General features: G+C 31.7%; 3 protein-coding genes across 11 annotated transcripts; 1 reads left to right on the plus strand and 2 right to left on the minus strand.

The window, feature by feature from the left end:
• Window positions 1–898: 898 nt before the first annotated feature.
• Window positions 899–4,342, minus strand: LOC117161403 (RUN domain-containing protein 1). The gene is made up of 9 exons (XM_033342913.2): window positions 3,955–4,342; window positions 3,754–3,847; window positions 3,477–3,644; window positions 2,921–3,101; window positions 2,752–2,846; window positions 1,910–2,668; window positions 1,733–1,830; window positions 1,568–1,662; window positions 899–1,466 (listed from the first exon to the last, which is right to left on the minus strand). Exons 1-9 carry the CDS (start codon window positions 4,107–4,109, stop codon window positions 1,360–1,362), a joined length of 1,752 nt encoding a protein of 583 aa, XP_033198804.1. The 5' UTR covers window positions 4,110–4,342; the 3' UTR covers window positions 899–1,359.
• A 315-nt stretch (window positions 4,343–4,657) lies between these two features.
• Lap1 (leucine rich repeat containing protein 7 lap1) lies at window positions 4,658–12,921 on the plus strand. 9 transcript variants are annotated; one of them, XR_013058195.1, is made up of 12 exons: window positions 4,668–5,166; window positions 5,279–5,445; window positions 5,526–5,661; window positions 5,743–6,032; window positions 6,102–6,813; window positions 7,088–7,278; window positions 7,498–7,605; window positions 7,853–8,306; window positions 8,389–9,215; window positions 9,304–9,375; window positions 9,448–9,711; window positions 9,833–12,921. XR_013058195.1 is itself a non-coding variant. In XM_033342889.2 (11 exons), the coding sequence occupies exons 2-11, from the start codon at window positions 5,290–5,292 to the stop codon at window positions 9,622–9,624; spliced, it is 3,120 nt and encodes a 1,039-aa protein (XP_033198780.2). In that variant the 5' UTR covers window positions 4,662–5,166; window positions 5,279–5,289; the 3' UTR covers window positions 9,625–12,921. The 9 variants fall into 9 exon arrangements, 6 of the variants coding, with proteins under 6 accessions (XP_033198782.2, XP_033198780.2, XP_033198781.2 ...); XR_013058196.1 differs by having other exon boundaries at window positions 9,836–12,921; XR_013058197.1 differs by having other exon boundaries at window positions 10,293–12,921.
• Window positions 12,422–21,966, minus strand: Dbct (Dihydrolipoamide branched chain transacylase E2). Its single transcript, XM_033342914.2, has 5 exons — window positions 21,399–21,966; window positions 15,838–15,962; window positions 14,996–15,542; window positions 13,706–14,101; window positions 12,422–13,297 (listed from the first exon to the last, which is right to left on the minus strand). Exons 1-5 carry the CDS (start codon window positions 21,435–21,437, stop codon window positions 13,061–13,063), a joined length of 1,344 nt encoding a protein of 447 aa, XP_033198805.2. The 5' UTR covers window positions 21,438–21,966; the 3' UTR covers window positions 12,422–13,060.
• Window positions 21,967–22,392: the final 426 nt, after the last annotated feature.

Genomic DNA, 22,392 nt, shown 5'->3' on the forward strand with positions numbered 1-22,392 from the left:
CTTTATTTCCATGAAGTATGCAACATCGGGATGACAAATTATAAAACCAAGTACATTGCTCCATAAATATATTTCCGCATATTTTTCTCAATAAATTAATGTCAAATCATCATTATGTATATAAAAAGCAGATATTTATATTGTATTATACAGTTAACATTCTTAAAGCTACCTTACACATGAAATATCTTATGTAGGCGATATAATAGTCATGTATATCTGCATTGCAGATATGTATATCTAGTATATTATTATTTGAAAATAATCCATATGTTCTAATAAGATGTTTCGAAATCTATATGTTTTTCTCATGGAATAATGTTCATAAAATTAGGAATAATAATTTGTTGCTTTATAGAAGAACAAAATATCTGATATTCCTTTTTTCAACTAGCTATTCAATAAAAAGAAATAACTTTTCTTATGATTAATTAAACATGTACACTATACAAATCAATTATAAAAATCTGTAAAATACAAACATATTGATAATATATTGTAACATCAAAGTACATTGTTATTAGATTTAGTTACTGTTTCAGTGATACGTTACCATAAAATTATATATCTATCAACTGCAATTGTGTAAAGTGATACTAAAATCAAAAACTAGAGAAGTAAGTATTATGGAATACTAAAAACAACTTTGGTTTATTCTTTGGTTTTTGACAAATATTAATTCTTCATACGAAGTAACATGACTTCTTCTACCCTTCTGATACAATTTAGTATTAAGATCTTAAGTTTAATTACAGTAAAAACCACATTTTTTAATTTTATAAACCTGGTTTCAATTTATGCAACATTACTTTTTAACTGGTGTAAATAAAAATTCTAGCATTTTAAATTTATTAATCTATCGAGAACGCGTAATGTTAAAAAATGTAGTTCAAAATAATTAGATAATGTATATATTTCAGTCCATATTATGTCGGGCAGCATTACATTATTACCTGTACTGCACTTTATATATCATAAGATCATCATTGACATTTTCATGTGCAACATATGATCATTTTTACTGCTTATACTACAATGTTTTATATTTTCAAAATAAACTAATTAAGAACACAAATTTGAAAAATTTAAATTTAAAATACTGACATTTTAAGTCATTACAGCTACATTATTGCATGATAAAACTTATTTAATAATAAATACTCGAAAATGACAAAGGAATGTTCTTGACAAAATAAAACTAGAAAATTATAAAAAGTGATATACCATTATAACGTCGATATAAAGTTAAAACATACTGTTTGTTATCTATCTAATTGCAGTATTTAGTATCTCGTCTTTGATTTGCTAAAATAAGTACCTCCATACTCTTGTAAATATGATCATTGACATTCTTCGCAATCAAAATGCATCTTTTATGTTCTGAAATTGTCTTACCGCTAGATCAACTGGTAGTTCAAATTTATAATTTGTAAGACGATCAAGAGTGTGAAATGCATCTTGAAAACCTGTTTGTAACAATAATATGTGAGTATTGTAACAAGATATATTGCAATTAAAATCTATGCTGTTAAAATCAATATTGCTTCTATATGAATATTTTAATTACCTGTTTTTACAACATAACTCCACGAGGTATAATGATTTTCAAGAAGATATTGACATTGCAAAATAAGTTTTAACCAAACGACAAGTTTGTTAGCACTATAATAAGAGAAACACAAATCTTAAATGCTTGTTCGTCGCAAGATGATTTGTAGCAACATTTACTCACTTAAGGGATGCACATATAAATGCCTTAAAATGAGAATCGTAACTCCTTTTGTATGGATTATGTGATGCAATGATATTCCCAATTGTTGTTAATAAACTCTGAAAATTTTTTAATATTCTTAAAGGAACAAATTCGATTAAAAATGAGAGAAAATATTAGCAAATGTAAAATAGCTACCTGTTTAGAAGAAACAACTCTTCCACCTGCTAAATCAAGATTAAAACTTTGGGATAATTTTTGTGCCGGACTGGAATTGTAACGATGGCCGTTTTTAATTTCATAATACTTCAATACTAATTCCCATGCATGCATTAAATTAGAAGCAGAAGAGTTTCTTTGGGGAAAACATCCCACAAATGGTACTACACTGTTAGATCGTGCATCAGACATTAAACCGTGTTGTATTAAATCACGTATGGAAGTTGCTAGATGCTTCCTTACAGCGGATGTTACTCTGGCATTGCAATGTGACATAGAATCTGAATCCGAGGCGTAATCGTTTTCATTAGCGATATCGTCATCTTCCGGGTGACGTTCAGTTTCGGCAATTGTCTCTATAACATGTTCAACTGCAAAATCTAATCTTGTTCTTAAATCGCGCCAATTATGTACAGAACTTTTCTTAAAATTTCTTCGAACTCTTTCACTACCACATCCTAATTGAGACACTATAAACATATGCAACAGGGCTACAACTTTCTTAACAGTATTCAGAGTCTTTGTTCTACTTTCCTCCTCTGTTTTTCTGTTAAACGATTTTTTAGCATATGAAGTAGAACCAGCAGAACCACTGGTATGTACTGGACATGCACAGGTGCAAGCTAAAGTTTCTGTATTGACTTCTCCTTGAAGATAATTTATAAAACGCTCTAAATCCGCAATTTGTGTTTTTAATTGAGATACTAATTGCTCCTTCATTTTCAAAGGGCTGACAATCTGTAAATTATTTTTTAACCTATTTAATTTTAACTCATCTATCATTATTTCCTTAGTAATTTATCTTATATGAAATAATTTACCTGACTTATAGCATAATCTACTTGCCATCTTAAGTCATCAACTGGTAATTTACAAAGATCATCAACATTGAAATTTAACTTTTCTTTTAGATGGTCTGAAAAAATAATGAGATCAACCTAAATTTCAATCAAATAGATGTTTATCTTAATAGTAATCTTTGAAACTTACTGATTATAATACTCTGCCTCTCTAATATCATACTTTGTGGTAAATCTGCATTACCAGTTTCATAAGCATATTTTTCTAAGTCTTCTAACTGAGATTTTAGTTGACATATTAATTCTTTTTGTTTTGTTCTTTGTAATGCCATTTTAGATTCAACATCAACATCATTTATTACACCAGATATCTGTTAAATATTATATACTAAAGTAACTTACTATCTCTTCTTTTTGTAATTATCATATTATACATATATCAATATTCAGGAATTAAATAAGGATTAAAACATATGGCACGAGATTAATAAATTTATGTACTCTATGAATAGCTTACATATAATGATATTTATTTTCTAATAAATAATATTTAAGATTAATAATGAAAGCGTATCACAGATTTATAAGCATGTTTATTTACAAACAAAGTGAATACAAACACAGATAAAATACATAAAAAATATAAAAATAGAGGAAAGAAATAAATACAAGAAAAAAATAAAAAAGATAATACAAATTAAAAGAATAAATAAATTGCAGGTACATTAGATTTTTATGTAGCTTACGCTTTGCTTGCAGGACATTGGAGAAGTTGGTGTGATTGATCTACTATCAAGTGATAAGTTATTTGGAACATCTGGTATTCCTCTAAAAGCAAACTCTTCTAACTCTTTGAGCAACGTTTCTTTTTCATTTGCAGGTGCATCCACAATTTGTCTTAAACGAAATTGAACCTGTGGTAGTCACAGATAGATAGATATTAAAGATATTAGATGTTTATACTTTTTTATGTGAAACAAATTCATGAATTGTATGAACTGTATTTTTAAACCCATTTAATACCTGAGCAAAGTGTGTAGTCAATGCTATAAGAGATGAATTTAACATCTCCTGTTCTTCCTCAAGCACTTTTAGCCTCTCCATGTCGTATGATAAGCTATTAGAATATATTAAAAAATGTTTATAAAATGAAATATTTTGCTATTTAGAAAGCACTACTATCAACAGCACTTCTGTTGTATCCATCAAAGATTAAGTACTCACTTCTCCATGTTATCAACATATTTATATTCATCGGCAAAGTCATTATCACCATCATTTGCTCCAACAGGCGCCCATCTCTCGCCTGATGGCCTATCACTTTCATCTGAATTTTCGATATCTTCATTCTCGCTACCCTTATATTCGCTAGAACTCATTTTCTTCTTGTTTACGATTCCGATTTCTTTCGAAAATCCTACCTTGCATTCGTAAATTTCTTTATGCCGATTATAGCTAATACGAATGAACGTGTTGTTATGTGATGACTTTTTTTCTTTATTTGTACATATTAAAAATTTGATTTTTCTTGTAACACATCAGAACGTATTGCATCTTCATCACGTTTAATCCATTAATTAACTTCTGCGCACGTGTACGAGTAGAAACGTCACTTGTCGCTGTCGATTTTGCGCCTGCTAAGGTGCATCCTCATGTTTAGTACTCGTTCATTTTACGAGAAATACATCGCGTTACAATTAATTCGTGTCATACTGCGAATAATATTTAATAATGATTTGTCACATCGAGTATGCGGTTTTCATCAAGCAACACGTTTATACCAATATATTTTTATGCAATCTTCATTTCCTATGTTAGTCATGTAAAAATCTACTAACTATGGTGCAGCAATATAGTAGATTAAACGTCGGGACATTATGAACTGTTATGAACATACCATTAGTTTCACCGAAGGTTTTTCAATAAATGATAAACTGGTATGCGTAAGCTTATTTGACTCTTACAAATGTGTCAAATTATTGTACCTTCGAGAGGACGGTCTTTGTTGATTTATTGCATCGTGATTTGTTACTATTCTATTGACTTTATAAAAGAATAGAATATGTAGCAAATAAACAGTGAGATATATTCATGAAAGAAATCCTTAAAGAGAAGTATCGAATAACCTACATCTCTTGACATCTAACTAGTGTTGATCAGCGTATCGTTACGTTTTGTGAATTATTCTCATCAGCTTGAGAAGAGAATTTACCGACAAGTGCATCGCGTATCGTAGTATCCGCGATGATGCGGCAAGAAATAACTTTGACGAAGCCGGCACGTAAAAAACCGAACATTGATGCATCGATAGCTGAATGATTTTCAAAAATACCATAGAACAAGAATTTTTAGCGAGTCCTTGTTTTGTTCTCGGATCTATCCTTTACCATAAATACATCGATGATCTTTTAAAGAATCGTACTTGAAGTGTTATAGGTAATAGAAAATAGGAATCTTTTGATATTTTATGAATCTCCTTGATTATTATTAAAAAATATTACATACTTTTAATAAAAATTGCATATTTCAAGAAAACATTTGTTTATAGGCATACATGAAATGGGTAGTGCTTGGTGGCAGTGTGCTGCATGTTTGAGAACACAAGAAGAAGATATCTGCGAGTTGCATTTGAATAATTGTAATCTTTATGATGTACCACCTGACGTGTTCATTTATGAAAGGACATTAGAGAAATTGTATCTTGATGCCAATAGGGTAAATATAAATATCAATTGATTTCTCACGTTGATCTAAGCTTTTTAGATTTAAGGATATTCTTCTATATTTTGTTACAGATAAAGGATCTTCCAAGGCCACTGTTTCAGTGCCATGAATTACGAGTACTTTCTCTCAGTGATAATGAAGTCACAACATTACCACCCGCCATAGCATCATTAATTAACTTGGAATATTTAGACCTCAGTAAAAATAGTATGTGTATAAGAGTACTATGTATTCTTGGATTTTGCTTATGTTCAATGTATTTATAATTATTATATTTATTTTTTTTAGGTATTAAAGAGCTACCAGATAGTATAAAAGAGTGTAAAAATCTTCGTTCTATAGATATCAGTGTTAATCCATTTGAACGTTTCCCTGATGCTATTACACATATTGTTGGATTAAGAGAATTGTATATAAATGATGCATATATAGAATATTTACCAGCAAATTTTGGAAGACTTTCAGCTTTGAAAACATTAGAACTTAGGGAAAATAACTTGATGACATTACCAAAGAGTATGAGCCGTTTAATAAATTTGCAAAGACTTGATATTGGTAATAATGATTTCACTGAATTGGTATGTTTATATTTGCCATGATTACTATTTATTAGCCAACATATATTAATGTTAATTTTATTCTTTTAGCCTGAAGTTGTTGGGGATCTTATCAATCTCACTGAATTGTGGATAGATGGTAATGATATTAGACGTGTACCACTCAACATTAATCAGCTTTACCGTTTAAATCATTTTGACTGTACAATGAATGCAATTCATATTATACCATCAGAAGTAGAAGGATGGAGAGATATTTCGATTATGCATCTTTCATCAAATGAAATTTATCAGTTACCAGATTCCCTTTGTTATCTACGTACAATTGTGACTCTTAAAGTTGATGACAATCAATTGAATGCACTGCCAAATGACATTGGACAAATGTCAAGCTTAGAGGAGCTTATAGTTACTAAGAACTTCCTTGAATATTTGCCATCATCAATAGGACTTTTGCGAAAATTACATTGTTTAAATGTAGACAATAATTACTTGAGGTGCCTTCCACCAGAGATTGGAAGTTGCACAGCATTATCATTGCTATCATTGAGGTCGAACAATCTAACTCGAGTTCCACCTGAATTGGGACATCTATCCTCTTTAAAAGTACTCAATCTTGTAAACAATTGCATCAAATTTTTGCCTGTTTCTATGTTGAATTTGAGTAATTTGAAAGCATTATGGCTGAGCGACAATCAAAGTCAACCATTAGTGCCATTGCAGCAGGAATTCAATTGTGAAGAGGACATGATGGTGTTAAGTTGCTTTATGCTTCCACAAAAACCGCGGCAAGAACTTGAACGTAAGTATTTATGTTTGTTTAATAATATATGCACATCTAATAAAATTTCGACTATTGTATAGTAGTACATAATTGTAATTTTTAAAATAATATCTATACAATGCGGTACATTATTGCTGCTAGTGGATAATGAGGAAGAAGATGAAGAATGAAATGGTAAAGTACTTGCGAATAAATCCACTAGTATATGTTAATATTGTTTTCATTTAAACATATTTTGTAAGTTTTAGCATAATTAAATGTATAATTATAATTCTGTGTCTTTTGCATACAGAAGTAACACCAGCTGTAGGATTAATTTCAAGTTCGATTGTTGGTACTGGAAAAAGAATATGTTTTGCTGCTGAGGTAGAATCTGAAATCCCTAGACAACTTCATCGAGCACCGACTCCCTACCCTAAAGAGCTGCGCAACCTTGCTAGGCATGCCCGAAATTTGCATCATCAATCAGCGCATGATCAAAGAGTAAGTAAGATTAGAGACACGCTTATCCTTTGCTCTATTTCCATTCATCATTTTTTTTATTAATTTGACAATAAAAATTTTAAATCAATATGATATAGAAGTAGCACTGAAGAAAGTAGAATCTTCAAATACTATCAATGTTTTTATTATATCTTTTTGTATGCATTTTTGCATAATCAATATCTGAATTACAAGAAAATTGGCAATTGAAACTTGCAGATGCATTTAGAACAGGAGACTATGATCAAAGAAGCTATTATTGCTACAACTACTCTGGACCTTACCTCAAAATCTGGGACCTGTCTTTCACAAAGTTTATTTAATAAGGTATTCATTAGAGAATTATGAAAGAAAGACAATTTATATGACTCCAGAGTATTTATTAGTGATATTCATAATATAAAAAATTAAAATATATAATAAAAAACAAGTGAAATTGTGAAATCAAATGACAAAAAATATAATTTCAATTTGAACAAGAGTTAAACTGGTATAAAGTGGGATTGGATAAGGACAATATTAAGTCTTCCGTGGGTAAAAAATTAAATCAACTAATTCAAGATTTTTTGTGTAGGATTCACACTCATCGTTATCACCAATTGAACATTATACATCAAAGGCATGCAAGAATAATAGTTCTATGGATATTGGAACAGAGCAATCTGTTTCAGAAGAATCTTCCGATGAAGCAAACAAGACCGTACTTGCAAAAGAAAAAAGTCCGGATATCCGAGAAGCAAAATATATTCGCAATCCCACGTCTGAGTATCTTTCTAAAACTCCAACAGTAGCAGATTATGTAAATTCTACTTGGAAACCGGATGAGTACTCGAAGGCAAACACAGCAAAAATTGTTGAATCAGACAAATTTATTGAACCCTATAAGACTATGCCTATTGCCGCGAACAACAAAAATACCGATCATGTTCAAGTGTCGAAAGTAAATGAAGTTCCACCCGTCCCGCCACCGTACCATATTGCAGCCGCATTTTCAAAAAAGGCGGCACTTTTTCAGCAATTGAATCAATGTAAGTCATTTCTTGTAATCATTTCTAAAATGATAATACACACACACACAAAATACGAATTTTATATTCTGTCACATTATAGCAGCTCCATTAGACTCGTCAACGATGGCTCCTCCACCAATTGATATGAACATATCAAATTCGAAAATATCGCAGGGAATGGAAATACAAAATTATGATGGAGAACCATTTAAAGTTGAAGAGCATTTATACAATGACAAATTTGTGTTGAATAATACAGATATGACAAACACCTCAAGTAACGATGGAAATATAAACTCTTTTAGTGGCACCGATCAACACACGTTAACGGATTCGATCGATCCAGCAGCACAGTCATTAGAAGGAGATCGATCGTTAAAACCAAGTAGAATTCCTATTTTAAAGACGAAACATTTGGAAAGTACGAATTCTATTTCAAATAGCGATCTATCGAACAAATGTACAAATTCTTCTGTTGAAGACTATGAAGCTTCAAAGATATTGAACGCATCGTGTATACCAACATCTCCTATAACTGGGAAAAAATATCGAAGTCCGCTATCTATGCAACCTAAAGTTTCGGATCGACCAAAAAAGATAATAAACGGATCTGTTTCAAATAATAATACTTCCTGTGATAATTTATCCATAAATGCAATAAACTCGAGTCCAGTTACAAATTCAAATATGGAAGGAATTTCAAAAACTTCATCTATCGAAACGACGAATACGAACAGTTCGATCAACATAAAAAATGAAACTAGCTCTGGTCGAAGTACTCCAATTCTAGCGAATAATAAATTTTTAAATGAGGTGACCAATTCTAACATTGATAATTATAAAGTTGCTGGACTGAATGAGTCATTACATTCAGAAAGAAAACCAAGATTTAAATGGATGTTTGGGCCGCACAAAAATGCTAACGTAGTATGTTTCATTCTTTTCCTCTTTTTTTTTTTTTTTGAACATAATGTCTTTATGTATATTTTACAATTCATAATTATTGCCTTTACAGTTGCCTGTTCAAGTGAAAAAAAATCCAGGTCTTGGTTTCAGCATTGCTGGTGGAGTGGCAGGCGCAGAAACCGTAAATATTCAAAATTTAAAACATACGCGATAAGATTTTCTATCTTTTAATCATCAGTTTTACTTATCCTAGGGAATAATTGTGACTAAAGTGAATCCAGATGGTCCAGCACAAGGTACCCTTCGACCAGGAGATAAGATCTTAGAAGTCGATGGTATAGATTTCACTAAATCTGATCATAACAATGCTGTCGCTGTCCTTCGAGCAACCGGAGCAGTAGTATCTATGATGATTAGTCGTCATCAATGACATCCAGTTAGAAAACGCAATGATATCTTCTTTTTATTTTCTGTAACTAGTGATCAGTTTATACACATCAAACTGAATACACTTCACGTAAGTTTTTTTAGTGTATATATTTCTTTAACTAATATTAGTATATACCAATATACTTATAAATACACAAAAGAAATGGAAGTTCCATTTTGTTTCTCCTGAACGCTTGTTTTCATGGTAGTAGATCATATTCCCTTTGATACTGTCAAGCAATTGAATGACTGAAACAGCGTTACCAAAGGTGGGAGTGATGGTATTTATTTGAGGAAAATATTTCTGGCTTCCAGTGGTTACAACTTATGAACTAAGCTTTTTAAAAACAGAAATAATTTTGAGGAAGAATTCTATTCTTAGGTTATACCATAGATTAGAAACGCGTTCTCTTGCACAATTTAGGACGAGGAAAAGAATTTGAAATGTGATGTATAAAAAAACTATTTTTAAGAAAAATTCCTTCATGGGCCAATCCACAGCTTACTCATATTATTTGGTTATATAAGTAGGTAAAATAGGAACTATTTAGTGAACAATCATAAGATGATAAGTTTCTTCCCGAATTTCTATCTCCAAAAGAATGCATATATTTGTGTTGTTTTATGACGTTGATTATATTTGTGTCAACTCACTTGTTCTCTTTGCAGAGAGCTGACAATGTGCCAGAAACAAAATACTATTTATTACTCATATATATTTAAAAAAATATTATATGAAAATGAATATATATTATGCATATATATTATATACAAACATTATCTCTGTCAACTAGGCGAGATTCTTACAGACACTTCTTTTGTGAGATATCATGTGAAGTACATATTTTGTATATGTAGAAAAATGGTTTTTCTACAAATTTATCCTAATGCATAGACTTTAAAAGCAAAAAGAGTTCCATAATTAACTTGCTTGTACTATTTACAGTTCGTATTTAAAAAATGATACACTTCAATTTCATTTGAAAAACATATCTGTGAGAATCTTATTAATGTAAAGAAAAAAGGAATGTTCTTCTATGTGCCGTAATTTTATTGGTTATGTTTTTAATAGTTTTGTTACTATTGGTTTTGATTCTTTTTCTTTTTTCTTCCTTTTTTAATAAAAAGATACTTATCAGAAATATAAATTTACATTTTTCAAACAATTTTATATATTTTTGCTTGCCATTGTTTTTGATAAGTTTGTTTTATTAGATACTAGCAATTCTCTTATCATAAAGTCAGCTGTTAAGTGTTTGATAAAATGAGATCTTTATTGTTATGGTTGTGAATTATTATATTTCATTCATTCTATGTAAAGGAACAAATGTATGTACCTTGTAGGAACTGTTTTCGAACAACAGTTATTAATATGGCATAATAATGCCAAATCATAAGATAAAACACTACTTTTCTATGTTAGTGAAGTTATATTAAAAGAAAAAAGAAAAAAAGAAAGTTATTCATGTAAATGGAGTAGAGCTGTGAGATAAATGTTTAGAAAGGTTGTATGGTGATGTATAGCACAAGTGAACTATTCATGTCAAGTTATGAGTTGTAATATAGTATACTATTTGTATCCCAGAACTTTTATAGCAAGATAACAATATTGCACTTCACTTTACCTCGCATATACAAAACAATTACTATGCACATTCTCTTTATTTATACATTTTTTTACATTTGAATTAGTTTCATTAGTTATAAGGACATTTAGAAGAAATGGTTTATGCATTTCTATAGATATGTTTAAGTAAATATGTATTGTTTGATTTTATTGCTTTCTATATTTTTTTGATGTTTTTCAAAGTCGATACAAAATATTTTTTGATATTCATTTTTGTAGTAATTTTTTAAATAACTCGCTTAAAACGATATTACACTTATATGGTAGCTATACAATGGAAAACTATACATACATGAGCTTGTGTATGTTCAGCATAACTTCAAATATATATGAATTGTTCTCTTCTATAATTATCAGAGCTTTGAATATCTCAGTACATTATTTGAAACTATAATGAAGCATAGAACTTCCAGAATCAAGAATTATAAAAAAAAAGTTATACTTACAGAAAGATTTGTTTCGCGAAATACCGGTGATACTTATTCACTGAATAAGAAATACACCTTCTATGGGAAATACGTAGAATTTTGATATATTTTAGAAGTAAACTGACAAAAAGAACAGATTATTTTTGATTTAGGTATTTTGTGAAAGTAATTTTAGATGACTATATACCCAATTCTTAGTAAAAATTATATATGTTTTGATTATTTTTTATGAGTACATGTAGTTCTATAATATATAAGGTATACATAAAAGCAGCTTGATATTTAAATTTTTGAACTAACTATATTATCAATAATAATCTGCATACCTAGTCATATTGGAAAGTAAGAAGTATAATCGAAGGTGGATTATATTTTCGCCTGATAATACTTGTATTTTTATTAATATTTTGTGTATTTTTTTAACATCAATTTTATGTATAAGATTTATAATAGAAAAGAATGCTTATTTATTGTATGCTTTATGTTTCAATAAATATTCTATTTGTTTATACATAACAAATGTACAAACTGGATTTTGCATATGTATTAATACTTTTTTAGCAAGATATAACATCTCATTTTAAATATTATTTTATGCTCAAATACTCAATTAATGTCTTCTGCAGCATAAATTGAAATTTTGATTGTCAAAAAAAATTTTGGACCATGAAATGCATATACAATCTTTTCTACTACTCTAACTACTAAACAGACTGACTACTTTTTGAGCAAATATTTAAGTGGCATTTAATGGAATGTATTGATTGTATGGAAAATGTGTGATTAAAAATGCGATACATGAAACTGTATATATAAAAAATTGAAAATATATAAGTGTACAAGTGGTTGTATTCATTATTTAGATCTTCATTGCAATCAATATTTTATTCGATATTAGTTTTTAATAATTTCTTCATTTTATAAGATTAACCAATGCTTTCAATAATTTGATTGAATAATATTCCAATTAAGTCGAAGAAAAAAGTTATTAAAAAGACAACATTAATTAGTACAACCACTTCCTTGACATATTTTTTTGGAATATCTGTTCAAACAATTTGTATTACAATGTATGATAGATTAAATGTACAAGAAATGCTCACAGTGGTTTAACTGGTCATCATATAATGACTACCATACAGTTGTATGAAACTTTGAATTTGTTAGAAAAAGATATTTTACCTTTCTTAAAAAGTCCTAGTTGGTTGTGCAGCAATAAATAAATTAATATTTACGTACAAAATGTTTAAACATTTCACTATACTCTACATATCAATCCTTATCGATAATATTCAAGTATGGTATAAAGTTTTTTAATCATTCGTAACTTATTACGTATAAAAAATTCCCATAAAAAAACATCCTTACTTCAAAATACATTTTCACGCTCCTAACAGTAAAAATACAGGGTTTTCAATGTAATGTTTCCAGAGATTTGAATACTTAGCCATTGTGACGCCATCCACTATTCGATGATCGGCAGCCCAGCTAATGGAAATTATGTTTGCGGCTTCTACGTTTCCTTTATCGTCGAAGCGTGGTAATTTTTGCACTCTTCCAAACGCGCCGATCACAATTTGTGGAGGAAGAATCACCGGTTTTGTATATGTACCGCCCACCTGTCAATGACGATTGAATCTGTTTTAAATTGAATCTATGTCGTATGATCAACAAATGGATAATGAATCGTAAATCGTTTGTTTGAAATTTGTTATATAAACTACTCAGAAGCCAAATTGATCAACTCCACTTCATAAAAATTTCGAAATTTTAGTACTAAAATACATCATCAATGTTTCATTTTTCGGGAAACAAACGATTAACTTTAATCTAATCGATCAATTTGGCTTTTACGTGATTTATATAACGACTGTCTTCGGATTTAAATTCAATTTGGATATAGTTTAAATCTAGATTGAATTCTTTCGATCTAAAATAGTTTTGTAATTCAGTTTGATCATTTAATAATCGATATGTTTCAATTCATTACTAATTTAACACCATTTGGAAATAATTTCTATACTTACAACACCTATGTTCGACAGTGAAAACGTTGTATTCGATAAATCGTTTGGCGGGATCGAAGATTTTCTTCCAAGTTCTTGAAGACGGTTTAATTGCTTTGCGATCTCTATAATATCTAAATCCTGAACATTTTTAATATTCGGTACAATTAAGCCCTCAGGTGTATCCATAGCAATACCGATGTTATGCCTCTTTTGAATACGTAACGTTTGATTTTCTTCATCAAGCCAGGCGTTTAGCTGTGGCACCTTTTCTAATGCTCTAGATGCGGCTTTTATGAAAAACGGCATCAAGCTTAAAGAAACGCCTTGCTCTTTCACCGAATCCTTCACTTCGTTTCGGTAGTCCATCAGTCTGTTAACGTTACACTCATCGCTGTACACAAAGTGTGGTATACTCTGTAAACATGTGTTGGTTTCGTAAATTTTTCGCAGCGGACTCGTTTAATTACATGTTTATTTTTGGACGTTTATTTGGGACATGGAATTAACGACGTTAGCATATAGGAGACCGTGTACACGTCATATTTGAACATGAAAGATAAGAGGTTGGGTGATGAGACGATTAAAATGGCCGTATTTTCCCGTTTGAACGGTGTTTCGTCTGTCAAGGTTGACAGGAAATTCGGGCCGAGTAGATGCTCGTATTCGATCGATCGCTATCAATCATGTGTGTCAACGTCACTTTTAGACGACGCACTTCTGTTGTCGGTATCGTCGTGATTCGCGCATTTCAACTACAAACATAGTACATTGAAATTTTTCTGGGCAACGAGACTCGTGCGCTTGTTACTATTATTAAATAAAAAATTTATCTTCTCTTTTCTTGTTATCTATGAAAAGGTTGTCAGGTTATTTAATCCGCAAACCAATTATCGATTAACTGGCCGTTTATTTAGTTACTGCAACCACGTGGACACGCGATAGACAAAATTTTGCTAATCTTGCAATTTATGACTGGTGTGCGTTTTAACGCAAACTGCGCTTATTAATTTCGCAGTCTTAATGCATTCGTTACGGCATTACTTGAACTTCTTTTCATTTTCGCAGAAAATTCATTTTTAATAATAACATCCGAACAACTTAAGTTAGATAATTTATATCTTTAACTTTGTTTTTTGTGCAGTTTTTTTAACTTTGTTTTTGTCCCCGAAATAAGATTGAAAATAAACTCGATTAAAATAATAATAAAATATAATATCATTCAATATAAAAGAAAAAAAGCAAAATATATATCTTCGAAATTTCTGTTTGCGTAATATTTTCTCGAAACGATAGAGAAATCCAGCTTACCAGAGACTGCGTCATCGTTTTCCACATATGCTTGGCATAGCCTTTTATCGGTATCACCGTTTCCGCCGTTGATTTTTCTTCAGCCCTTTTTTTCTCGGAGCTAGTAGACATTTTTTCCAAATGAGTCAATATATCCTCTTTAAGTATTCGATTACCTTTGCCCGTAGGAATGACGTCCTTTAGCTTAATATGATTCTCCATAGCTATTCTTCTGACCGCAGGAGTTGCTAGCGCCTTGTCTAACCCATATTTTACTGCGCAGTCTTCCTCGTCACCTTTAACGCTCTGCTTGTTATCGGTTTTTATAGTTTGTTGTTGCGGATGCTGTTTGTCAGAGATCATCGTCGTCTTAACTTCCATGTTCCCATTATCACCATCTAGTTCGATGTCCAGCAATGAATCTCCTATCAGAGCTACGTCGTCCACCTTGTAGTGCAAGGCTTTAATTAATCCGTCGTAACGGCTGGTAATCGTCACAGATGCTTTGTCGCTTTGAACCTCACAAATGTTATCGAATTGAGACACCCGGTCGCCTGGTTTCACGAACCTATGCATTCGAATGTACCAAGTCAGAATTTAATTATCTTTACGGTACATTAGATCGAAACGCAGTGTTATCGACTGACATGTATTATGTATATGTGTATGTTAGGATTAGTTTATGTATTCTCATGTGAATGCAATTTTTTCATTTTTTTTTCAATAATATACTCCATATATATAATATATTCTGTAATATATTATTAAAAGATAATCTGATGACAGTGGAGGGGGAAAATGATCGGCAATTGCGAAAGCTTCGTGTGTATGTTGGTTAACGGCAAATTCTTTGTTTTGCTCACCACTCTTTTATCGTGACGTCTCGAATTCCTTCTCCGATATCCGATAGTTTGAAGGGGACGACGGTCCCGCAGCGAAAGCAGCTTACGGAGAAGAATCGACATTTTTGATCGCGTACATTTCTACCCTAAATAAACATAGATTTTTCTTTGTATACTCGTCAGCAATAACTTAGAAATCCTTGCTTCTGTCTGAACGATTTCGTCCATCCTTTATTTTAAATTTTATATCAGAAGTGTCGAGACGAGAAAATTGCATATCAAATATTTAGATTGAAACATCGATTTTTAAAAATATAACGTCATACTTTAAATTTTGAGCGTTAAAATGGAAATTTATCGATTATCGATATGTGATTAATTTAATTACGATTGTACAATCGATTTGTGCGATGTATCGGTAGCCATTTTTAGTTTGTTTTAACTTATGTGAAAGTATCGGATATAATAATATACATACATGCAAATTGTGCAATTAATTGTAAAAGTATAATGTAAAAAAATGTGAAATTCGAACGCCTGGAACGACTACTTGGCCTTCGTCACCCTCGGTTGTAGAAAGAGAAAGCGTCAACGCTTGAGGGTGCCATAAATTAAGCCTTCCCTTTGTGCGGTGCCGTCGGCTAACGGGCCCCAACGTTTTGCGACTGTGATGCCTAGTATACACGGGCGAACGAAACCGACTATTTCGTACGTTTCCTACCATCCTGAATAAACACAGCATCTCGGATAAATCGAGATGCGTTTATATGAATGATAGATTATATTCTCTTGAAATTCGCTTATAATAATATCTTACGAGTCTTTTTTGAAAAATTTAAATCGATGTTCGAATTGAGTCGATTAATATCCTGTGATAATATTTTCTCAAGTTCAATCTTAATTGAGTTAAAAGAATAATGTAATCAGAAGAACGATGAGTGTGATTAGTGAATTATACAATTTATCATATTTGTCGACATCATGATATACAGGGTGGTTGGTAACTGGTGGTACAAGCGGAAAGGGGGTGATTCTACGCGAAAAAAGAAGTCGAAAATATAGAATAACAATTTTTCGTTTGAGGCTTTGTTTTCGAGAAAATCGACTTTGAATTATCGCTCGGTACGCGTGCACTTTATCACGTCTCGTTATAACGGATCTCACTGTAGATCATTGTCTCGATGGAAAAATTTAAAAAAAGAAAGAAAAATTTTAAAAAATGTTTATTCTATATTTTCGACTTCTTTTTTGAAGTCGAAGTTGAAAAAAACTATATCATGACGTATGTCAAGTCTTTCAATATTATCCAATCCGTATCTATTACAAATATTTGTAACAACCTAGCCCCAATCAATGATTCATCGAGGCAATTGCTTTATTTGGCGGGAAAACATTGCCCAATCGTTATACGCATTCCGTAAAAGCTGCCCAATCAAAACAATTCTTTTTTAAAATTTTTACGATTACGTAATTATAGGATAGTTTCTATTGGATTAATTAGATTAAATACTCAATTCGATATTTGAGACGAAATCAAAATGCATAGAAACCAAACCGGAAGTCTCTTATAATTCCATATCAATTCCGTTCCGTATTCGGGTACAAAACGCTTTGACTAACTTTGATCAGACGGGTAGGTCACGTGTTAATTTCATTTATTGCGTCGCGGCTAAGTGTTTATTGCTTTAGTAGTCCTTTACCGTATAATTTGTCCGAAGACCGCAAAATGGAGTGTATCGTAAGTGGTGACGTTCCCTAGTAGAACATATATATTGGCTCTCTAAAGCTTGAACAATCCCAATATAAACGGCACATAACAAGGTTGCTAACCAATCCTGCGTCATGCCAATTAAACACATCGGCCGATACGGTGTACGAAATATTTGCAGTTTTCTGTGTTCTCTAAATATACCCTCTGATTTGTTTAATGCATTCCATGTCGTACCGATTTACTGCGATGTCACATATTAAAGATACAAGCGATTATCCTTAGAACGGTTGTAAATGACTCATAGTATGATAAAAATGAAGAAATTTTAAAAGACTTAAAAATTCCAACAGTGTAGGAGGAGAACCAGAACTTTGCAAAAAAAAGGTACAACAATAGAATTGTATGCAGTGCATATGAATCAATTAACAACGAAAGTGTACGAAGCTTACACTAGTAGAAGACTAAAGAAGAAACATTCGTGTGACCTAATTCCAATATAGAACTATCAGTATCATTATTGTAATATATATGTAATATGTATGTCGCAGACGAAAGGATATCGGGGCCTCCCTTTTGGAATGTTGGGGAAAACCTCAATACCCTAGTCCAGACTTTTACTATAGCTACGCTTAAATAATAAAACTAAGAAATAGCCGTAATGTTCTAATCTGATTATGGGTGCCCAAGGTTTATGACGATGGGCTTGGGCTCGAAGTGGCATAAAGGGTCACTGAACGTAGCCGCGGTCACGGGAGGGACGTGTACCTAACAGAGGTATGGAATAATTATATAGCTCTCCTTAAAAACAAAGATTGGCCCGAGAGGTGGGGAGTGGACTATATAAGGGCAGTTCCACTTGGACTGCGATTGAGTCTATACTTGCACGTTGAGTGACACCAGGATCGTATATCACATCGCATTCGTCGTCCCGTTGGCCGTGGATTCGTTATCGAACCTCAATTCATTGACCTCGACCATCCGATCGCCGCTATTACTCGTGGCCTCTTGTAATAGTCACATTTGTGCCAATAAATATCAGCTATAACCACGATGGCAAATTCGAGTGAAGGTTCGTCAAACGCGTAAAATTCCAACATTAACCCGACATGTATATAGATGATATATGTGTGTATATACGTACATATATTGACAATTTGTAATGGCATCTCGATGGAGATGACCATTCAAGTGCCAGCAATCCCAACGGCTACCGTAATCTGTCAAATGTTTTCTCGGACAGATTGCATTAAAAAATATGGAAAATATAAGAAAAGTGTTGTCACCGGTGACTCATATAGAATACATTCATTATATTTATAAAATAAATCGTGTTCCATAATAGTTACAAAATTACAAAAACTATTATTATACAGAAAAGTGTATAAAAAAACGGAATGTATAGTAGTTCGAAAGTATTTAAACACTTCTAGAAATATTTTGTAAATGTAAATGTAACATTGTAATGAGACTCAACCATCATGATTATATTGGCAAAGTTAGGAACACATTTGGAAACATGAATGAAAGCTAAAAGATATTTAGCGGAAATATATATTTCACAGAAATCGCAAAAGTATTTAAGCAATCAATTATCGATTATATTAATGAGTATTAAAATTTAGTAGGAGAATCTTTAATATCAATTATATATATTTATATATAATTAGGATATTTAGGAAATTATATCAGAAGTTTGCGTGTTCAGATCACGTCGGGGTCACCAATGTAGAGGACTTGTAGAGGATTGGTAGTTAGGATAATGAGAACTTGTTGTTGCAACCCGTCAAATATATTTAAATTAAATAAATAAATAAATATAAATAATGTCGTTGAGACGCTCGTACAGTGTGTAGGTTGCAAAATAAGATCGCTGATAAATACTCGAAAATTTTCGATAGATACTCGTAAATGCTGCTCGATAACTCTAGATAATTCGCCGATAACTCGATAGATAACTCACTCGCTTGCGATCGTGTCGGTTTATTGATACTGGTCGGGGGAGAGTCGGAAAATTCAAATTCGTCTTTGTTCGACGGTTGTACGTAGCGGCGACATTGTTTTGCCCGGAGTTTATTTATTTTTACATTACGTGTATCCTAACGATCTTGATACTCTGAGGTAAAACAACATGATTTGAATTGTCCTCTAACTCATGTGCCGCTACATTTAATATGACTATTCACTATTCACATAGTATACTAATTTTTAATGAAATATACAGTGCCAAACAAAAATATTGACATAGCCTGAAGTTTTGTATAAAATTTTTTGTAAATCTGTAAAGTAAATCTGTAAAATATAACATCCATAAAGTTTAAGTATACCTAGAATCATAAATTTAAAAAATAATTTTAATATTAGATTAAAAGAAACAAAATAAAATACGCATAAAGGTAAAATACACAAAAAATTTTTAGCGGGACAAAAGTATTGGTACACTTGAAAAATTTGTTACTATCTGTATTCTACCTAACCATTTTTAGCGTTTGGACACTTGTTATGTCGTGGGAAATTTCCCCACTCAAACTGATCGTTATTTTTTAAACCTACTAAGAATGTTTTGCAGAACAAGAAAAAGCGTAAATAATGGGAAGTAAAACAAAAGAAACAATAATTGCTGAAGCAGAGATTGTATAAAATTTATATAAGCAAGAAAAATCTTATTTCGAAATAGGAAAAATTACTAACAGAAGATGTTTTACCGTAAGAAGTGTAATTTAAACAATATCTTGGCAAAAGAGGCCTAACAAATGCCACACCAAGCGATCGTCCTTGGGAGCTTACAAATTAAGAAAACAGAAACATAGGCAATATAACAAAAAAGGAATTTAAAACCACATAAATAGCTTGGAAATAGCTGAAATAGTAAAAAACGAATCTAACACAGAAATACACCCCATAACAATTCGAAGAACACTCAAAATTGGTGGATATGAATAAAAAATTGCAAGACGAAAACCGAAACACGAAAATACAGTATTCTGGGACAAAATTTTCAGACGAAAGCAAATTTAATATTTTTCAATGTGATGAACGGGTTTTCAGTTTAGCCAGAACCGAATACTGAAGTAAATGAAAAAAAATTGTTCAAGTCGTTAATCCCGGGGTGATGGGGTAATGGTATGGAGGTGTGTGAGCTCTTCTGGTGTATGAGAGCTTGTTTCTATTGAAAATGTCATGGACAAATATAATCATTTAAATATTTTAAAGTAAAAGTGAGGAAAAATGAAATTTAGAACAAGATTATTATTTTCAACAGGATAATGATCCCACACACAAACTTTACATTGCTAAGCAATGGATGATTTTTAATACACTGTATATATTAACGACTCCCTCACTCAAAAGCATTAAAACGCATCATATTATCTCTAAGCAAGATCTGGAGAAAGTACTCAAAAGTTCAACAGTCACAAAAAAGTTAGTACATTCAATGCCAAAAAATTTTATACGAAGATCTTATAGAACAATACTTTTGTGTCGTACTGTATGTTTGTAGTAAATATCTTGTAACCTCTATACCTATAAATTTCTAGATTGATTCCTATATAATACGTACAATATACACATAAAAGTTTTCTATGATAAATGTTCAAATACTTTTGTGAGCAACTGTACGTATATTATATGTATGTATAGCGTAATGATTATGCACGTAGTGGCCAGTGATGTAGGCATTTTATGCGCGATAACCTCTTATCCTTTTCGTCGAGTAAACGCGAGTGTCAGATTATGTTGTGTGAACACGCAGACGAAAATTTCCGAGAATAACCGAGATTGTACGATGGTATCCGCCACGATCTCCACGCAATATAATGAGCTATTTATTATGTTTACCATCTATTGCTTTAAATGAATAATGTCCCCTTACCAGAAGTGCCGTGACTGTCAGTCTCCAGGTGAAGGCCATTGTAAACAATCTTCACCGTTTCGAGAGCAATCGAAATTTCCTTTCGAAAGATGTTTCAGCTGTCGAAAAAGCGTGGAGTCGTTGATAATGACACAACTGTACTGGCATGTAGATCTTTCACGATGTTATCGTTTGTCTTCGGTAGTAGTCTTCGAAATATGTTTTCGTTCGCGTGTCCGGAAGAAGTTACGCAACGTATGAGTAGTACCGACGAAGAACAATTGTTTCGTTAAAGATTGTGTTTTATTGCGTTTCTCCACTGTACAATTGTTGAAAGTTTCAACTTGTTTCAGCACCTTTCGTGTTTCTGTTCTTCGTCGATGAAGTTTGAAACCACCGAAACTCATCGAAGAAGATGTATTCGTTATTTTACACAAATTTAATGGTATTTAAATATAATGCACATCGAATTTGCATTCTGAAATGAGGAGATAATCAACGATTATATTTTGAAATATAATTATTACTTGAATTGCACCACGAACAAAGACACGTCCGTACGAAATCGAATATCGGAACATTGTGTCGTAGATATTCTGTTTCGGTGATCTCGGTGGATATTTCTGGCGTCTTCTCGTTGTCTAAAAAAATTTGGCTTTACATGGAATATGGGTCATGAATATTCACGGGTCACCCGATAATAAGATGCGTTTGAATATAAAACAATTTTTGTATAATAATTTATATACAGCATGAACTTATATTCGTGTTATACGTGAAGTCGAGGTGACTGTATTAACAGGTAATTTGGTATTATAATCCGGTGATTCCGGTTGATAAAAACGTAGTGAGCGCTGTTTGTAGTTGCTAATCTATACACTTTAGTAATATTCATATACTGTTACTACAAATAGACTACAGTTTCCGTAAAAATCTACGAAGAGACAATTTTTCGACAAATTCGCCGATTTGAATTTTTACAATATAAAAAATTTTTAATCTCCTCGGAATTGAG

This window comes from Bombus vancouverensis, chromosome 4 (genome assembly GCF_051014615.1).
Source record: "Bombus vancouverensis nearcticus chromosome 4, iyBomVanc1_principal, whole genome shotgun sequence".
In the NCBI taxonomy this organism is placed as follows: Eukaryota; Metazoa; Arthropoda; class Insecta; order Hymenoptera; family Apidae; genus Bombus; species Bombus vancouverensis.

Coding starts and splice junctions, on each gene's coding strand:
- Lap1 (XM_033342888.2), top strand. CDS start 5,290: ATGGGTAGTGCTTGGTGGCAGTGTGCTGCATGTTTGAGAACACAAGAA. Junction 6,814..7,087: donor ACCGCGGCAAGAACTTGAAC/GTAAGTATTTAT, acceptor TTTTGCATACAG/AAGTAACACCAGCTGTAGGA. Junction 9,216..9,303: donor CGCACAAAAATGCTAACGTA/GTATGTTTCATT, acceptor TTGCCTTTACAG/TTGCCTGTTCAAGTGAAAAA.
- Dbct (XM_033342914.2), bottom strand. CDS start 21,437: ATGGCCTTCACCTGGAGACTGACAGTCACGGCACTTCTG. Junction 14,102..14,995: donor AAACGATGACGCAGTCTCTG/GTAAGCTGGATT, acceptor ACATGTTTACAG/AGTATACCACACTTTGTGTA. Junction 13,298..13,705: donor CACTGTCGAACATAGGTGTT/GTAAGTATAGAA, acceptor CGTCATTGACAG/GTGGGCGGTACATATACAAA.
- LOC117161403 (XM_033342913.2), bottom strand. CDS start 4,109: ATGAGTTCTAGCGAATATAAGGGTAGCGAGAATGAAGATATCGAAAAT. Junction 3,645..3,753: donor TGACTACACACTTTGCTCAG/GTATTAAATGGG, acceptor TGACTACCACAG/GTTCAATTTCGTTTAAGACA. Junction 3,102..3,476: donor CAATGTCCTGCAAGCAAAGC/GTAAGCTACATA, acceptor AATATTTAACAG/ATATCTGGTGTAATAAATGA.